General features: G+C 53.4%; 5 protein-coding genes across 5 annotated transcripts; 1 reads left to right on the forward strand and 4 right to left on the reverse strand.

Annotated features, from left to right (window-relative positions):
* Nucleotides 1-735: 735 nt before the first annotated feature.
* PSV08DRAFT_412582 (Rtf2 RING-finger-domain-containing protein) lies at nt 736-3,680 on the reverse strand. Its single transcript, XM_014223509.2, has 3 exons — nt 2,256-3,680; nt 1,468-1,981; nt 736-1,395 (listed from the first exon to the last, which is right to left on the reverse strand). Exons 1-3 carry the CDS (start codon nt 3,671-3,673, stop codon nt 910-912), a joined length of 2,418 nt encoding a protein of 805 aa, XP_014078984.1. The 5' UTR covers nt 3,674-3,680; the 3' UTR covers nt 736-909.
* Nucleotides 3,681-3,685: 5 nt separating this feature from the next.
* On the reverse strand, nt 3,686-4,305 carry PSV08DRAFT_335358 (PPR repeat family-domain-containing protein; the record flags this gene model as incomplete). Its single annotated transcript, XM_066092754.1, has 2 exons — nt 3,921-4,305; nt 3,686-3,871 (listed from the first exon to the last, which is right to left on the reverse strand). Coding segments are annotated over exons 1-2 (406 nt in total), but the record flags the coding sequence as incomplete, so codon positions are not given.
* Nucleotides 4,306-10,048: 5,743 nt separating this feature from the next.
* Nucleotides 10,049-11,583, reverse strand: PSV08DRAFT_189381 (uncharacterized protein; the record flags this gene model as incomplete). The annotated part of the gene is made up of 3 exons (XM_014223510.1): nt 10,049-10,443; nt 10,710-10,911; nt 10,984-11,583. The coding sequence occupies 3 exons, from the start codon at nt 11,581-11,583 to the stop codon at nt 10,049-10,051; spliced, it is 1,197 nt and encodes a 398-aa protein (XP_014078985.1).
* Nucleotides 11,584-12,346: 763 nt separating this feature from the next.
* Nucleotides 12,347-15,390, forward strand: PSV08DRAFT_381840 (uncharacterized protein; the record flags this gene model as incomplete). Its single annotated transcript, XM_066093396.1, has 7 exons — nt 12,347-12,421; nt 12,459-12,899; nt 12,935-13,088; nt 13,487-13,586; nt 13,770-14,071; nt 14,302-14,790; nt 15,131-15,390. 7 exons carry the CDS (start codon nt 12,347-12,349, stop codon nt 15,388-15,390), a joined length of 1,821 nt encoding a protein of 606 aa, XP_065948070.1.
* Nucleotides 15,391-16,202: 812 nt separating this feature from the next.
* Nucleotides 16,203-16,712, reverse strand: PSV08DRAFT_251879 (uncharacterized protein; the record flags this gene model as incomplete). Its single annotated transcript, XM_014223512.1, has 2 exons — nt 16,203-16,246; nt 16,355-16,712. 2 exons carry the CDS (start codon nt 16,710-16,712, stop codon nt 16,203-16,205), a joined length of 402 nt encoding a protein of 133 aa, XP_014078987.1.
* Nucleotides 16,713-18,194: the final 1,482 nt, after the last annotated feature.

The raw sequence follows: 18,194 nt of genomic DNA on the forward strand, positions 1-18,194 counted from the left end.
TATATCTACGGTAATAACTTAGATATGACCGAGGAGGACTACAAGGGGCTAGTGTAGTCTGAGGTGGCCCAAGGTGGTCTGTAAGGGGTCAGAGAAGGCTAGGTTCCGACAATGGACTGTATTTAGCAGGTATATTCTGCGATCTTCTTATCTAGTAAATGGATCGGCGTAGCGTATCGCACGATTTTACCCCTATATATTATACAATCCTGAGCATGTACTCTTGACGCAATAGGCTGATTCGTCGCCCTGAATACTGTAGTTCTATCCTTGTTGGCAATTGCGAGCTGTACTTATTAGCGATGTAATAAGAGTTCCCTTGACTTTTACTAGATAGTCTCTCGCTATAGACTGGCGACAAGGGGACAACGTCTGCGTAATTTTCGGGTGATAAAAGCTCAGAGGTGTAGAAGATGCTAAAGTATAGTGTTCTTGTATTAAGTTGTAAAAGTAGACACGCGCTGTAAGCTGCGGATGCTTTTAACCTTGATTGCCTTATATGTAGCTCGCTAGGGAGGGAGGCTCACATCACAGGGACGGACGTTATGATTGATGAATGGGATTTACGATGTCATGTTTACCTAGCTATCAATGTGAGGGAAAGAATATGGGGGGAATATACATAGATTTCTATGTACACATGTCCTAGATACAAACCCTCATCAACAGCTCTCCAGACATAAGTCACTCAACTCATTCCACACACAAACTCAAGATCCACACTCAGTAGTACTATTCAAATGTAACAGGGTATCATTGTACTCTTTAAAATCTTCTACGTTGTAGAAAGATCCCTCCACGAATAAACATCTCCTCCCTTAATGCCAAATCCTCTCTTTTTTTTCCCTTTTCCACACACACACCTATCCAAAAACAACAGATAAAACAGATAAATTGCCCCAGTCCCACTCATTTCTTCCCAATACTAAACCCCCTCGTCATAAAATCCGCACTATTCCCCGCCGCAGCCTTGTGCTCCTTGTTACTAAACAAGCTATTCACATTGTCATTCTGCGCCATCTTGCGCCTCTTATTCCTTTCTTCCTGCTCCTGCAGCACTTTTCGCGTTAGCGATGCAGTAGCGCTATTCTTGATACCGTCGCTCGTCACCGACACAGCTTTAGCCGTAGTTCCGTTTTCTTTAGATTTAGCCTTTTTATCTTCGTCAGAGGAAGAGGAGGGTTTGGTAGTGGCAGTGGTGGTTTGAGTATCGGAGGAGGTAGGACCATCGGCGGCAGCGTGCTTGCGCTTCTTTTTGCTGCCTGGGGCCTTCTTCAGCGTATGCGTGAGTCCCTTTTCCTTTAGCGTTTTCAAGCGCAAGTTCAGGCGTGCGATGTCGGTGGGTGCAGTGGGGAGGATGGGTACGATGTCGTTTTCGGCGTAGGGCTCGTTGCACTGGAGAGATGGGCGAAAAGGTTAGAACCATGTCGATATACGTACATGTTGGCAGGGGACAAAAAAACTTACAGTCAAACACGCCTTCTCTGATATCTCCTTCATAACGCTGCCGGCAAAGGCGTGGCCACAGGGTACTATGTACACGGCTTTACTTCCCACACCCAGTCGCTCCCCAGTAATTGGGCACTTCCACTTTTCACTCGCGCCAGATTCGGCTGCAGTGTCGATTTCGAATTTGACTTCGACGACGTCTTTGAGGCCCTTGACTCTGTCGCCAAACGTGCCTAGCTCGGAGTTCTTGACGCCTCCAATCTTCTTCATCTCGGCTTTTTCGACATCGCTGTCGTCTTTGAGGAGGTACTCGATGATGGAGTCTTTGTTGTAGAGGATCCCGGCTGCGTCGGATACCACGGGGCGGGCGAGCGGTTTGCGGGTAAGAGGGTCGGTGGACCAGGCGTATTCTTGTTGTTCGGTTTGCGCCTCTTTGATTTGAGCGGTTGTTAGGGCTTTTGCGGCTTCTTTGACGAGTTCGCGCCGTTTGGGGATGGATCCGCCGTCGTTACCCATAGTGGTTGGTTGTGCGCTGAATATCTGGGTGAAGAAGGTGTTGTTGTTGTGGAATAGTATGCTGGAAGTCTTGCGAGTGAGGCCGAGAGTTGCGGCCAAAGCCGCGGAGGTTTGAGTAGTTTTGGGACATGCACGTGCCCTCAACCGTACGATGCAATCTTCACGGACTACTGAACATCTTGTTTGATATCAATTATATGTAATCAGCCATGAAGAGTAATATGGTAATATTGTACAAATACTTTTGGATCATACTGTCGTTTAAAAACCTCATGAGTAGCATATTCTACATGTCTGTCGTAGCTGACGAGACTCTCATCTTTCGCCGTATCGGCCTCTCTATTTGTCCCATCCATTGCTTCTTCCACTCCGGTCTGTTATCTTCTGTCTCTCCCTCTTGAACCTCTCCTTGATCCGACTCTCCCTGAAGATTTTCAGGTGAAGCCTCTTCCTCGGATGCGGTCGTCTCCTCGACGTTCCTCTTTGATATGGAATGCCCATCCTTGAACAATATCCTCTGAATAAAAGCAGACAGCCGTGCTCGCTCAGCTTTGAACGGGGCCTTCATCTCCTCGGCAATCAGATTGCTAAACAGCAATTTGTCGTACACACCATGGATCTTCCTCAATGCCGTGATCGCATCTTGCCTCTCCTCGCCTTCCAAGTACTGAGGGCCAGCAACTTTCTTGTATCTCCTCTCTCTACCACCAACGCCCAACTGAAGCCGAATGTTCTTGGCGATGGGATCGAGAACAGTGAGTGCGTCCACCAAATCCGAGCCCTTGGCAAGAGGAAAGCTGGTTGCGAGCTCCGCATACATGGTGATGGTCTTCGGGTCTGCATCCTCCAAGGTCTTGAACATCATGTTTAGAATTTGACCGGCATGCTTGAGAGAGTTGTGGTTGTTCTTGTCACGAACACAGGCACTCATGGCGATTCTAAATGTGCCAGGTCGAGGCTCGATTTCCTTTCCAATCATATCTTCTTGTAACAATCGAACAGCATCAGCAGAAGCACGGTTCAGGCGAAGGTTCCGCAAGCGCATGTGTAGGTTGTTGCGATCTGGTACGATCTTGTAGGTCCTGGGGTCGGTCAAGAGATCCCAATACTCTTGTGCAGCCTTGGTTGCAACAATCTTCTGGCAAGCTTCCTGAATGATGGAGAGTGTATTGTTTCCCGGCCAGACATATACAAGGGAGTGCGGTAGGGCACCCTTGGGCTTCAGAGGAAGGAATTCGTCTCCACGCGCAGGAGTATTGTCTGGCGAAAGGTGCTCGTCGTCGACGCGGTACTGCGGTGGTACGTTCGGGGCTCGTAAGTGTGGGAAACCTGCTTTCTGTCGGTCCGCAGTGCCCAGTCGAGGTACAAGTCGTGGGATATCCATGGTCTGTTCCACCAGAGAAAGCACGTCATCCCAGTCTCGTGGTCGGCTGCCTACTAGCAGTAGTCTTCCCATTGCACAAACCAGTTCCTCGTCAATGACCAGATCAGCATTTCTCCACCTCCCAATGATATCTTCCCACATACGCCGTGCTTCTATGATGCCGCGCTCTTTCCTTGCCGCAGTTTCCACTTCGTTCTCCCCTTTCGGTGCGTTTATCAGCAAACTCTGTCGTATGGCATTGATAATGGTAATGTAGGTAATTGCGTTCGCCGACGCTGGTCCACTTTCAGCAATCTTCCCAGCAACGCCCCATAATGCATCCATGTCGCCTGCTCGCGCACAAACTTTCAAAGCAGCATTTGTGTGTATGATCGAAGGTTCGACTCGCGAGTTCGGCGCGGAGAGAGAGTGGTATATGGAAAGGGCATGACTAAGAGCACCTGATGTATGCGCGTTCAAAGACAAGCCTCGAAGCAAAATTGTATATGTATATGAATCAGGGAATTGTGCTCGTTTTTTCATCTGCTCAAAGTTAGCATTGCCCCACGCCGCTCATGTTCGCAAAACGGACATCGTTGTACACTCTCAGTGCATCCTTGATGCGCTCCTTGGCCAGAAGATGATCGATTATGTGGTTCCAGCTGACAATACATTGCATTGAGTGACTGGCCATGCGCACCAACTGCAGCATCTCCTCTACCCTGTCCTTGCCCAGTTCCTGCTTAACAAATGCCGCCAGGTCTAGCGGGTCCTGCAGATGCCGCAGCTCTCTCTTCCTTCTATTCCAATCGCTCTCTGACATGCGAGGGTCACGCCGGCCCAGTTTTGCCAAGTTGGGCGTCTCGTCGACTCTGCGCGCATGCGATTGTCGCAGTGCCAAGATTTCGGTTCTCTTTTGCTTTGCCGCAAAGGCCGACTTTTTGAAGTGATCTTCCCGATTTCTTGAGCGTCCTCTGGCCTCGCTCAGGTCAGTGGGTGTCTTGTCTTCCTGGCGTGCGACATTGCGGGTCGACAGCAGCCGCTGCTGGCTGTTTGCGAGAAGCGGATTCACATTGCGGCGCAGACGGTGCGCATTAGTGGTCGGGACATCGAGCGCCTGTATGCATCGCCAAAGGCACGCACGACAGTTCAGCATGAGGTCGTGGGTGGGGTGGAAGCGGGCCGTTGTGAGCAAAAAAGCGTAAATTGGCTGGACTAGGGAAAAGTTGACCATGTCCGGCACAAATGCCGAGCCAAACTCTAAGTATCCCGCACGTGATCATCCGACACGGCAAGCGGCCAATGACCCGAAACCTTGCGGAATCATACTGTATTGCAGCCTCGTGGCTACTAGCAGTATTACATGCATACAATCCACGGGCACCAGCGTCATTAGCACAAACGCCAGGTCTTTGCCGCCAGCTACGGCAGCGCGCCATCTTCAAAGGACCCATCAAGTTACACGCGCGGAAAAACAATCTTAGCCCCAAGCCGCCAAAACAAAAATAAAGGTACCGTGACCAAGCCTCACTATAAAGTAGCCGTAGGGAAAAAAACCACCAAAAGATCAAGCGTCGAAAAACCCACCAGTAAGGCTGAAAATAAAGAAAGAAAGCCCACACTACTGCTCAAGGTGGCACACCGAGTCTGCGGAGCCGAGAAAGGGGGGAAGGGGTGGAAGGGAACCAGCACTATAACGCGGGAAAGCCAACCCAGACCAGGGCCAACCACCACCATCGCAAGCTTTTTCTAGTAGGGCTTACGATCCTTTTGACCCTTTGCCCGCCCCCCGCGCGTGCGCCGCGCGCGGCCCCCCCCCAGCCCAGCCCAGGCTTCGTGAAACCCATCGGCGTGGGCAAGCGCGTGCGCGATGACAAAAGTAAATTAGAACTACGGTAGAAAGGAGGGAAGGGATTGTGTGGGAAAAGCTTTCCCCAAACGGACTTGGGATTCCCGTGTAAGCCTCCCCTACCGCCCCCCCCTACCCCCCGGACTAGCGCAATACACACGTATGTGAGTGTGAGCAGGTAAGCAAGTTAGTAGTACTTTCTCCATTAGAGAGAGAGAGAGAGAGCCTTTGTCCCCTGTCCAATCGTATTGTTTTTTGCCCTTAAACTACTTCTGAGTAGTAAGCCTTGTTTTGATGTACTTAGCTGGCATTGCCCATGCCTCACGTACTGTTAGTCTAACCATCTACATACCAATCCCGACATTTAGTCCCCTTTTCTTTACCCATCTGAACGGTAGGCATGTATGCAGATCATCAAGCATCGGAGATTTTTTCTTTAATGGCTCTCTATTTCTCTGTAGTAGTAGTAGGACCAAGACGGCAGAATTCGGAGATTTTTATTTCTCTCTTATTACTAGGACAACCATGTATGTGTAGTGAGCCTGGTCGTCGGCTGTTGCCGTGATACGAGGGCTGCGTGATTAGTTTTCTGTACTCTGAACATACATGGTAAGCTAGGCTCTTGATGGATATGTTCGACCGATGGTTGTTGTAGTTGTAGTCGTAGTCGTAGTAACACTAAATGTATTATAGCCATCAACTATAGGATGATGATGATGATGTACTGTTGTGCGTGTGTGAGGACATGAACGGTAGTAAATGTCGCCTATAGGAGCTGATCAGAGTGGAAACAAAAAATGTGTGGTGGTGCAGAGAGCAGAGAGGAGGGGAGAGAAGAGGAACAGAGCCAGAATCAGCAATCACCGCTCGTCATGTGGCCGGAAATCCCAAACAGTGGCATTACCAAGCCCTGCGCGGCTTGTACGTACGTAAGTAATGCTCACCTTTGTCCTGCTGGCCTCACCTCAGCATGCAAGACATCCGACCCTCGCACAGCGCCAGACGCACGCGCGCACGCCCACATCCACACACGCACACATACACCCTCGTCCCTCGTGGCATCGGGAAGGGAATCCTACGACCCAAAAACACTACTGCCGTGTAACGGCGCTTGATCTACCCACCATCCCTCAGACCAGCAGTAGCACCATAGCAAGCCCATGCAAGCCCATTTCTGCTAGTTGCCTTCTGTCAGTTCATGGCCTGGCGCACCGTTTATGTCCACCATGCCTGCCACTCAGCGCCTGGTGCTCCACTGCCTAGCTGAAAAAGCCGCCATCTCCAACGACGGCCCCCCTCTCTCCCACCCAAAAAGGAGCCTTCGTCGAGCCTAGCAACCGTCCGGGGCATTAAAATCGTAGTTTAATCGGGCAACGGTTGATGAGCCGCTAAAACGCGATCTTGCAGATGCAATTGTTTTGTAGATGCTAGCGTATCTCTCTCGTCGGATCCTGCACTTTTTACGTTCAGCTTTTGCTTTTGGCTTGCAATCTGACATTGCACAAAAACCTGTGTCTGTTTTTCTGGGGGGGTTGAAGGGATGGGGAGGTGGGGCGGGGCGGGTTAGGCAAAGGACAGGTAACAACACCAGGGGGTGTGTGAAAGGACGGACATGAAGGGGAACAGGTCGGCGACATTGTTCCTTTGTTGAGCCGGTCATCCCAGCTCGGCTTTGCAGATTCTTTCCTTCTTTCCCTCTGCCGTACTTTTGCCGTGTGATCGGCTTTCGGGCGATCTGGCCGTCATGAATCAAGTGCGTTCGGATGACATTGCCCAATGTGATCACCATCCGCCTGCTCATTCCAGCACGTCCTGCGGCGGGAGGCAAGAAAGAAGGAAAGAAAAAAGTGGTTAGCCGACAAGCCACTCCGCACCTCGATACAGATCGCACTGTGGTCGTTGCAATGACCCATGAGCACGGACAGAAAAATTGGGCCGGCGACTTGCTTCGATCCCATCGCTCTGGTCACGTCGACTGGTGCCACCGAGCGAACAATTGCATGAACGCACAAAAAAACGGGCCTCGGAAAGGTCGATTGTGTAATGGATATTGATTACACAGAGTAACAAAGCCGCACTTTGATTTCCGCGTCGGCGGGTGCCGTCATACTGCGAGCATGCATTCCTCGTCATCCTATCAGCCGTCAAGCCAATGCCAAGTATCGCAGCACACAGACACAGACACGCACACACACACACACACACACATTGTCTGTCTGTCTGTCTATCTGCTGCATGCTCCACAGCGCCGAGGACTCGCCAACCGTGGCCGATATTTCGCATACCGATGGTTGGCATACGTATTGTTGGCGAGCATTTTTAATCTATCTGCAGGATAGACAGGCGAATGTGCAGCGCCTCGGTGTATGAAAAGGCAAGATAACGCATCACCCACAACACTGTCATTACGCGCCTTCCTGATTTGGCGAGTCCCATGGGTTTTCCATCTCGGTCGCCGGCAACCCATGTTTACCGAACATGTGTGCGTGCGTGTAGGTGTGCGGGTATAATATGGAATACTCTCTTGTATGCATGGGTCAGCCCCCAGAATCCCGAATCCGAGTCATTGCCGCCCCTCCTCCATCATATCATGCTTCAGCTGTGCGTCATACCTAGGGCAAATACGGTGTACTACGCGCACAGCACACACCCTCAACTGACACGCCCATACGTACGCACACGCACACCTTGCACCCAACCTCTCCTCCGCCCCAGTCGGAAGATCGTGCCACAAACGCCATGTTTTCAAACAAAGCATTTTTTTCCTTTGCAAAGGAACGAGATGCCGAGCTTGATTGGGTCATTGCGCAACGCCCACCCGCCCCAGGCAAAGAAAATGACACCATTCTCTGCCCCTTGTACCCTTGCTCAGCAAATCAGGTCCGCGGGAAATATGTGCATTGAGAAAATGCAACCAAAAGCGAAAATGGCATTGACGTGCTTCACAAGTCGTATGACTTTAATTATTCTGCTCGTAAAGTTTGTTTTTTTCTCTCTCGTAAACGGTCCTGTCTAGACGATAAAAATAATCTGATAACGGTGACCATTGTAGACTACAGTCTGACAAAGAGAAATGCAGTTATGCTCGTGTTCTCCCTCTCTTTCCCTGTCAAACCTTATTTCCTTACTAAGAAGGACACAAGAAAGAGGAGAGGCGAGAAAAAGAGAATGCGAGCAAAGGAAAGGGTGTCTGTTCAATCGAATCAAGAGTAACAAAGAGGGTGGTCTGATTTCATCGGTCAGTGAAAGGTAAGGTGACTTCAACGTATTTCGCTTCGAGACCGCCGGCGAAATGCTCGGGCAGTCAAAACAAAAAGATAGGCGAGAGAGGAGGGGGGGATTGCGAGGGGCTGGTATTCCTTCCCCTTGCAGCTCAAAGGCTAAGCGTCGGTAAGCAAAAAAGTAAAAATAGGAAAAGAAGGGGACAAGGTGTGCCATGGCGACAGCTGCACATACGTGGCAAGGTGCGCAAAGCAGAGCGGAAGAGAGAAAAGAGAATGGTGCAAGGACAGGTAGCTCGTAAGCATGCAAGTGATGTGGTGGTTGAAGCGGACAAGGGAGGGGTGCATAGTCCGATGATGGTGGCGATCTACGCCGTGGCCTATAAGACAAGGATGAGGGGTTGTGAGGAGCGAGGAGAGGGAGTGCGAGAGAGGCGTGAGGGAGTGAGCCAGCAAGCGAATGTGCAGGCCATGCATGCATATTCAGCCGAGAGATTTCGGCGAGCAGGGGCGAGGGGGGGGGGCAGACTGACTCTATTCCTTCCCTTTTAAGCGTCAAACCTTGATTGTCAAGACGGAAATCATAAACACGCGCGGGCATACCCGGTCAGACATCTAGATTTTAGTCTTACACAGCAACACGCTCGGTCGGGCCTATACTTCGTCTGCTGCTTGCATAAAAAAACAGGTGTCTGTATCTATGCGCATTCGTTTCGACGCCGACTAGGGGGTTGGTGGAGGGGGTGAGGGGCAGAGAGACATGCGTATCATTGTTTTGAAACCAAACCGGGCCTATCTGGCCTGGGCTTCGGATAACTGAGAGGGGAAGATTGCGTGGTGATGAGCAGACTGGGTCACGGCAGCGCGACTGCTGCCATGGGTTGCTCTGCTGATTTGCTTCACAATAAGCTCCAATGACTGAGAGCGTATGACTCGATGAGCTCGACTTTCGTTCGTTCCACGTTGCTTGTACGAGGAACACAAAAGCGGCACACAAGTCGCCAAAGAAGCCGGCACTGTGTATGTGTGTGCATTTGTGAAGTGAGCACTGCAACAGAGGACACAAAAGAATAAGGTGCCAGACTATCATTGCAATTGGAATTTGGATTGGTCAATTGTTTCTGTTTCGAGCGCCGGTTCGCATGCAATTGTTCTAGCCCGTAATGATGAAAGTCTGAAGGAAAAAAAAAAAGCCAGGAAAATTTTGGAAAAATCTCGTCACCGAGATGCGCAAAAAGATATGATCAAAGAAGAAAGTATAACCGTGCCATGCATGCCGCCCAAAAGGGCCCTTCGTCATGGCATGACACACAAGACGACCTTGGAGCCATAACTAACTCTTTACGCAAATATCTGTACTTTGGCCGTAGCCATGCTGCGCGCATCATGGTTCGTTGAATCTCCCTCATAAACACCCATAAAGCAGAAAAACATACAGCCGCCGCCAAGTGAAAATGCAAGCACCGCCAGAGAAAGATGCTGTGACTGTCGCGTGAAGCCGCAGCACGGTCGCGAAAAACATCCACCAAAAGGAGAGTCGTCAATACACTCGCGTGAGTAGCCGAGAAAGAGCGAAATGACCTTTAATGTACCGTCGTGTAAAGGTTGGATTCGATTGAGTCGCGTTTTTCGCCGATTGTCAGACCAGGTTTAATGGTTCTGTTGGTACATTTGAGGGTTCTGTCCATAGGGCGATTGTGGATAACTGCTGCTGTTACTATTGGGACTGTTGTACGCATTGCTGTTGGGGGTGGCATACTGAGCCATTCCCTCCGGAAGACCGGGGCTTTGGGTGCCGTACTGAGGAGCAGCCGTGTTGCCAGAGGCGGCAGGCTGATACCCGATAGGAGGGAGTTGAGGATGTTGGGGCGCTTGCCCAGGGACACCAACTGACTGTCGCATCTGTCCGTAGACGGGAGCTTCGGGGGCACCGCCCTCGTGGGCGCGCTGTTGCGCGTCGGCACGGTGTCGCTCCTCGTCAGCCTTGCGGGCGGCCTCTTCCTCCTTCTTCTTGGCCTTCCACTCCTTGCGAATTTCCTTGAATTCTGTTAAGGTTCAATTAGCATCTATATCAAACTTATGTTATTGTGCCAAGAAAGCAAGGCGCAAGGATCGATACTTGTTAGCTTCAGTGGTCAGAAGCTACCAGTGTGGGGGGAACGCGACCACTATGGCGCTGCGCCAGCACGATCCCAGGTGCTAACTTAGCGCACTAGCCTTGCAAGGGCCACCACCACCACTACCACAACAACAATCGTGACGTGTTTGACCAGCGAAAATGGAGTAGGGAGAAGAAAAAAAAAGCACTCACCTTCTGGTGTTCGTTTTGAGCCATGAGATTGCATGGTAACGTGGGCGTTCAAGTGGTTCAGAGTACCATAAGCCTTCTCGCACCCGTTCCAGCCGCACTTGTACATGCGCTCGATTTCCTCATATCGGCGGCGTGGTCGCTTGTGTTGCTGTGCGCCAGGAATGGGAACAAATGAGTAGACTGTAGACAAGGGGTGTCCGCCCTATGCGCGCGCACACTGTCAGTATTGAAGCCTGCATTGAGATGGGGGGAAACATGGGATAAAACGACTTACAGTTGGTGGTCGCTGAACGGGAGAAACCATTGCAGGCGCCGGGGGACCTGAAGAGGCGGGATGACCGTAGTGCATGCCTGGCTGAGGGTAATGGCCAGCCCATTCAGGGCGCGATGGGTAGCCCATGGGTGTTTGGGGTTGACCCGGGTAGTGCTGCATGTCGTGGTGGGGTGTGTAGGGAGAGTATTGCTGTTGGTGACTGGCGTAAGTCGGGCTCGTCTGGGCGGCGATTGATGGATCTATAGGTACATCCGAGTCAGACTTGAGTTGCTGTGGTGATTGATGGCCATTTGCTTGACCATCTGGGATAGGCATTGACGGACTCTGTTGTTGCGCCATACCACCGGGGGCTTGCCCTTGAGCAGCTGGTTGATACGAACGCTGAATGTATTCGGGGAATGAGCCTGATCGAGCAGACGAAGGATTCAGACTGTAGTCTGAGCTGGGCGTGAGGTTGGAAGAGCGAGGATCTTGTCCTTGGGGAGGGTATTGCGCAGCAGATGCTTGATCTGCAGAGGTTCCCTCAGAAACTGGTTCAGGAAAGGTTGGGTAGGGCGAGCTCAAACCTGACTGCGGGTAGTCTGCTTGTCGTGCGTCCATAGACTGTGAAGGGTCAAGAGTCGAAGATAGCTTGGACGGACTCTAAGCTGAGGTTGGATGGTTGATGCGTGCGCCCACAGGGAGGAATGGCTGCAGAGATATGTCCGTCGCGAACCGTCTTCGGATGATTTGCCGCGGTCTGTGGAAGACAGGCAGCTAGAGCGTATAAAGACGTAGCCTGGGTTCGGCCAAGAGATGCACAGCCAAAAAACCGGAGAAGCGAAGTGAGCAGGCCGTGGGTAGCGTGGAAGTTAAACGCGGATGATTTGCAGACGGTGTGTTTTCCACGACGCCCAGGTGGAGGGACAAGCAGTTCGGCAAATATGCGCCGTCGAAAAGAGATGCACGGAAGGCGCAAGGTCGAAGGCACCAGGACAGGGGAGGTAGCTAGCGGACAGAGATCTCTCGAATCGCGGAGCAGCTGGCGCGATGCAGAGTGAAGTGCAACGCAAAGGTTACACAATTGGTGCTAGTGAAAGGACGAGCTTGCACTGCGGGTCTGCTGGGGCGAGAGTGAATTTGGAACACAGCTAGTGAGAGCGCGGCCTAAAGGCTTTTAGACTCAGTGGCGTGCGCGTGGAGGGTGAGGGCCAATCGAGGGGCGTGGAAGAAATGGCGGCTTGCCCAGCAGGCCTTAGCACACTCGATGAGGTAATTCGCGCCCGTCAAGGCAGTGACAGGGATGCGGTGCTAGTCGGTAAAGCCGAGCCGTAACAGTGGGAATGACTGCTGCTGCGGGTGGAGCGGCTAGCACGAGGAGGGGATGGCGCGGCGAGCAGAGTGTGGGACGCAGGCCAGCGTGAGGGTGGGCTTCTGGTGCGCGAGGGGGGGCGTGCAGGTCCGTGGTTGGAGTGCGCTAGTGACGAAGAAACCAGGGTTGGGTTGGGCCTGTTGGCCGAGGGGCGCGCAGGCGGCTACCAAAGAGGTCGCTCTGGATGCGCGTCGCTGACTGGCTCCGCGCGCGGCGATGGGGCAAAGGCGAGAGTCGGCCCGTTGTGGTAACGATGACTGAAGGTTTCGCACACACTGTGGCTCTCTCCCAGTCGCTGCGTGTCCCAGAATGCTCAACTGCGCCGAGCGTGCCGAGCGATCAGCCTCCTGTCGCGGCGTTCGGTGCGGATTTGGCACGCACAACGAGCGTGGCAGGGGAGGAGGGCAGGGAAGCGTGCGTCGGCGAGTGGCGGCGAACGGCGGCGACGAGAGCAGCAGCAGCAGAAGAAGAAGAAGAGAGAGGTCGGGGGCAAGTCTGCTTTGGAGGGGTCTCGTGGGTTAAGAGACTGGGGTGGGGTGTGCAGTTTGCAGTGCAGCGGCGTGCAGTGAGTGCAGCGCAAGGCAGAGCAGAGCAGAGCAGCGCAGCGCAGCGCAGAGCAGTGCAGCACAGCCAGAGTGCGGCAGCGACAAACAGTGGAGCGTGGAGCGCCTTAGTGACGAACGCGCCGGGTGGGCGGCGATCGCGTTGCTTGGTGGCAGTTGCACGTGTAGTCGCACTGCGGGTGCGCGATCTGGTATGCTTAGGATGGCCTGGGGCCTGGGGGTGGAAGGGGGGAAGGGGGGTAAGGGTGACGGCAGCGTCGGGGCAAGGCGCTGGCTGGTACCAGGCACTGCTTGCTTGGGTTGGTGGTGGTAGTGGTGGTTGAGCAGGTCAGATTCGCGACGTAGGCTAGAGAGGGTGCTAACACAGAAGATGGTTAGGCGACAAGAAGGGGAGCGGCACTAGCGAGAAAAATAGTCCGACACGCCCTCGTTCCGTGCACCTGCTGACTAACCCGCGTCCTGACGTATTGACCGCCCTTTGCTCGCCGTTTTGTTCTCGCTGCGCCAGGGAGCCGAGGATGGCGGTGCCTTCACGCCGGTCGCGTGCGTGTGCGGGTGTGCGTGAGTGCGCGTGCGTGCATCCACCCAGCATCCCCCCATCCAGCAGCCCGCCCTTCCTGGGATACGTACGCATCCATTCCGGCCTGCCTGCCTGCCTGCCTGCCTGCCTGCCTGCCTGCCTGCTGCCCGTGTGTCGCCGTCCACACGAGGCGGAGGTGCAAAGAAGAATGCAGCCATGGCATGAGGCTGAGAGCTAGTTCTGCGCGCTAGACGCGGCAAACCCACGCTCGAGGGACCTCGGGCCACAGTACTACCTACATGGCATGCACTTGCCGCTTAGCCCATATACATACTACATACATGCCTACTAGTATACTAAGTACACATGTACACCACCGACCTCGTCTGCAGCACGCCCATGCCCAAACGCAAAAAAACCGCCCCCGGCTGCACACAATCTGCAATCACCGCGTCGACAATCTTCACCACCCGGCCAGCGGGCTTCTGCGGGCCCCCCGGCAAGAGCGGCCTGCAAAACGACTGCATGCAAATATTGGACATGGCACAGACCTCGCCCGCCGGCACGACTGGCCCAATGCGTCCATGAGAGCGAATCCCGACCGTACTGCACCGCACCGCACATGCCTCTGGTCTGCCGTGTGGGTGGGTGGGTGTGAGTGGGTGTGTGAGTGAGTGAGTGCGAGTGTGTGTGTGTGTGTGTGTGTGCGTGTGTGTGCCAAAAGGCGAAAAGCAACCTGCAACGTCCGGCAGAAGGATGCCACAAGACGTTGAGATCTCCTCGGGCCTCGCAGTCTCGCCGCCTCTCTCTACCTACCTACCTTTGCCTATACACCCTATACCCTACATACACCTCCTCACCTCCACCTGACTCTGACCGACTAGGTACTTACCTGCCCCATCCACTGACGCAAGGCCCGACTGCCCGTGCCCTGGTGGCCGCGCCCGGCATCATAGCTACGGCATCTCACATGTCCAGATCCACTAACCCATCCTCGACCCTCCAGATGTCGCATGGGCCGTCCTGCCCTCGCCTCAAACCCCCGCTTTCGCCTTCGCAAACTTCAGCATACCGCTGTCGCATCGTGATTTTCTCCTTGTGCATCCTCCGTCCATGCCGGTTTTGCTGTCAGCAGACAAGAATCTGCTGCATCTGGCCCCCACCCTCTGACAACTCCGCAAACCTTGCTGTTTTTGCCTGCCACTGCATCTCCTGCTTCTCTGCTGCTGCTTCGGCCGCCATGCCTGCAAAAACTACCCTGCTATTTCGCTTCGGGTCTCGATACCATGCCTTGCTGCTGTCATTCCCTCTTGAGATGAACGTCCCTGCTGCCTTGGCGGCCCCCAAGCCACATTCCATGTCACCGCACTCGTGTGAGTGGCATTTGTACGCATCTAGATATTCAACGGCTGAACGGTACATCTGGTGCCATTGCCTAGCCACGATCATCCGAAGCCCACCTGGCCCGGTTGCCAACATCCGAGAGCACCCAGGCCAACCACCCCCCTTTGCCTGCCTATGACATTCGCCTGAATGCACTTCGAGTGTTGTCGTCATAGATGGCTTTGTGCTGTGCAAGCAGGACGTGACAATACCCACCCTCTCTCTGCACCTGTTGAGCAGAAGCAACATGAGGGAAGCTCGTCGGGATGGCTGTCATGTGATTGGCCGTCCAGTACCAAGACTGATCGGACCCAGGATGAATACGAATAGATGCCACTAACTATTTGCACATGCGCCGTCGAACGGGAGCGGGCGGTAACCTCGATCATAACGCGAACACCACGCCGCCATTAGACTATCTCAACTTCATGTCTACACTTCACACTCTATGTCCACGCATGAAATACACTGCACATAGCCATTCGCCCAAGCAAGTCGCGCCTGTGATGCCAGCCGCAGACCAGCATCATGGCACCTTGCGAGTATCGGCTGCACCCATGGCCGGATCTGCGGGCAAAAATACGTCCTGACGAGACACGCATGGTCTTGTCAACAATTTCTGTCTTGTGTATGAATTGATGACATACATGAAGAGGGGGTCCGTGGGTCGCGAGTCAGGCCGACGTATCACAGCAATGAGAATTGAAAGAATAATATCACCCCCCAGCCATTGCCATGTCAAAAACGTTTTTGAGTAAAAAAAAAAAACTAGGGCTTGGCCGAGAGGATGCATTTCCAGGGCTCACGGCGGCTAAACTGTGGCAGTCTGATGTCCAGGAACGCTCTGCTGGTGCAAGTCAAGCGAGCGAGTGACACTGACAGGGGCCGCCCCCTGCGCGCAGAACCAAACATGGCCTGTGGCTTTTTTTCTAAGGATCGGTGGCATTAGGTCGAGTTGGACCGAGCGATGCCTCGTGGCGGAGATATGCACGGAGTTTTCCCTGGAAGAAGCGGAAGCGCGCACCTTTGGTCATGGCGTGTCGGAGGCGGCTGGTGGAGGCGCGGAGTTTACCAGACCATAGGTGTCACGATGCGGGCGCTACCATGGCCGATTTGGAGGCCGACCTTGGACAACTTGGTAAACATCCAGACATGGTCACTGCTGCACGCCGACGCACACACGCATCACCTGTACAAGTCCGAGATTATTCGCTTCGCTCGTAATAGACTACGCGGCATGGCGCAGCCAGCGGGCTACCTTCCGCCGATAGAATGAGGAAGCGACTGCGGTGCGCACGCATGCAGCGCGTTGCAAACATGGAACATGGAACATGGGGGCCAGATGCCCTCTACCCTGCTTTGAACCCTCGACTGTGCATTCTTCCTCCACTAGAAGCCCGAATCACACTATCCTTGCCGTATTGGACATGGGGCCATGGCATTGAACTGTAAGCAAAGTAGGTGTCTATTGGAATGCTGCTCGACGGCGCTGGGAGGCCAGATGGGCGGCGAACCTTGGGTACAGGGCTGTATGTACTGCGCGTCCTTACTTACATGGCCAACGTCGACGGCCTAGACGCCCAGCTGCACATAATGTAGAAAACCACCATGGCATGTACAGACGCACGTCAGCGCTTAGTCGCATACTGCCATTATCAGAATCGCCATGCCCATGACCCTCATCATCATCATCATCATCATCATCATCATCATTACCGTCGTCATCTTCTAATACATACGACGTCGTATTAATCGGGCGTGCCGGATGGAAATGAAATGCATTGTGTGCAACGTCGGAGTAGGTTCCGGGCCACGCCATTACCACAACATGTTCCATTGACCTTCCTCGTTTGGTCGGCTGCAGCAGGAGAGAAACACGCAGGAGCAGCAGCAGTAGCAGCAGCAGTATCATCGCGACTTCCTCCTCACAGCCACCCCAGTCACCACAAACAACCACGTCACCAAAGGCGTGGCCACAGACACGTGCTCAGCAATTCCACGGTACTGGGCCAACATTGCCTGTCTTGCTCGTCTTCCTCTACCTCAACCACTTGTATCATCTTCGGTCATGACATAGTCTCGCATACACTCGCCCACTTATCCGAGAGGGTCCAATGCCTCTGGCCGTCCTATCCGATACACCAACAGTAGGCCGTGGAGTCGAGTCCAAGCCCAAGTCCTGTGTACCCCGCGAAGCCACCCTTTGCACCCCTCCCTCTCCTCTTGTCTAAACACACGCACCATTTCACCTACGACGTCGCTGACAAATAAACCACTGTACAGGGCCTGTATGCGTGTGTGTGTGTGTGTGTGCGCGTATGTGCGCGAGCCCTCGCAAAGAGCGTCCAGAACGACCGAAGAATGGCCGACGTTGCAGCTTGCAGATCCCTTTGGGGCGAGCTTGGCCTGCGCGCTGTCTTTGGCCCAATCCCTGTCGTCGCCTGCTACATTGGCTGCAAGCCTCTTTCGCCTGGCCCCTCCTTGTCCTTTCCAGCCATGACTGTGCAGCACTAGTGCATCTGAATCTTCACTCACCGGCTTCATGACCATCTGCCTGTCCTGAACAGTGTGTGAATTGCCTCATTTTATTTCCCACACAAAACCTTCCATGTTGAATCCAAGTGAAACACGAAACAGCCCTCATGGGAAGGACCACCAGGTTGCTCGATCACAGTAGCCACGCGATTCACCCTGCACTCTAGATTTACAACGTCACATTTGACCCTCGAATATCCGGTTGAGTCGTGTGCAACAGCTTCTGTCGGCTATCCACAGTTCCCAACACATGGAAATTGTCCCCTCGCCCCGCCGGCGAAAATCGATAAAGCTTGTTATGTTTTAGTTTACACAATCGCAAGATGAAACGGCTTTCAGTGGCCACCTCGATCCCACCGATTGATGGCGCGAACCTAGCGCTCGACCGTGGTAACTTGGGTCCAGGTCGACAAGCAGGACGCACCTCTGAACACGAGGCCCCATATTGCCTGGTCACCTGTCAACCAACCGCACCCAGTGCAGCTCAGGTATGCGGAGTGCATGACAAGACAACATTGAGCTGCACCACAAAGTCCTTGTCCTGGTTGACACGCGTCATTTCTCCTGAAATCGATTCCAAAGCAACAGTCTCGGAAATGGCCGCAGCAAAAATCCAGACTTTAGCTCTGGTGGTTCGGATTACACACTCCCGGCCCCAGCGCTGCAGATCGCACGTGTAAGTTCATTGACCCCGTATACAGAAACGCACGGCATAGATCTGGACATGGTGTCTAGATCTGATGCCAAACTTGACCATTCTAACAACTCGCCTCGAACACATGACTGTGGCCAGGGTGATACCTTTGGTACCGAGCTTGGATGTACGCTGCCGTCATTGACCACGAATGCTTGTCGACAA

The sequence above is a fragment of the Bipolaris maydis genome, assembly GCF_028858645.1.
Source record: "Bipolaris maydis strain C4 unplaced genomic scaffold PSV08scaffold_16, whole genome shotgun sequence".
Classification (NCBI taxonomy): Eukaryota; Fungi; Ascomycota; class Dothideomycetes; order Pleosporales; family Pleosporaceae; genus Bipolaris; species Bipolaris maydis.

What these genes read in the sequence shown, in the direction of transcription:
- PSV08DRAFT_412582 (XM_014223509.2), bottom strand. Translation starts at nt 3,673, where the DNA reads ATGGATGCATTATGGGGCGTTGCTGGGAAGATTGCTGAAAGTGGACCA. An exon ending in TCGTCAGCTACGACAGACAT is followed by an intron (nt 1,982 to 2,255) that starts GTAGAATATGCT and finishes CCAGATATTCAG; the next exon opens with CGCACAACCAACCACTATGG. An exon ending in CAGAGAAGGCGTGTTTGACT is followed by an intron (nt 1,396 to 1,467) that starts GTAAGTTTTTTT and finishes CCATCTCTCCAG; the next exon opens with TGCAACGAGCCCTACGCCGA.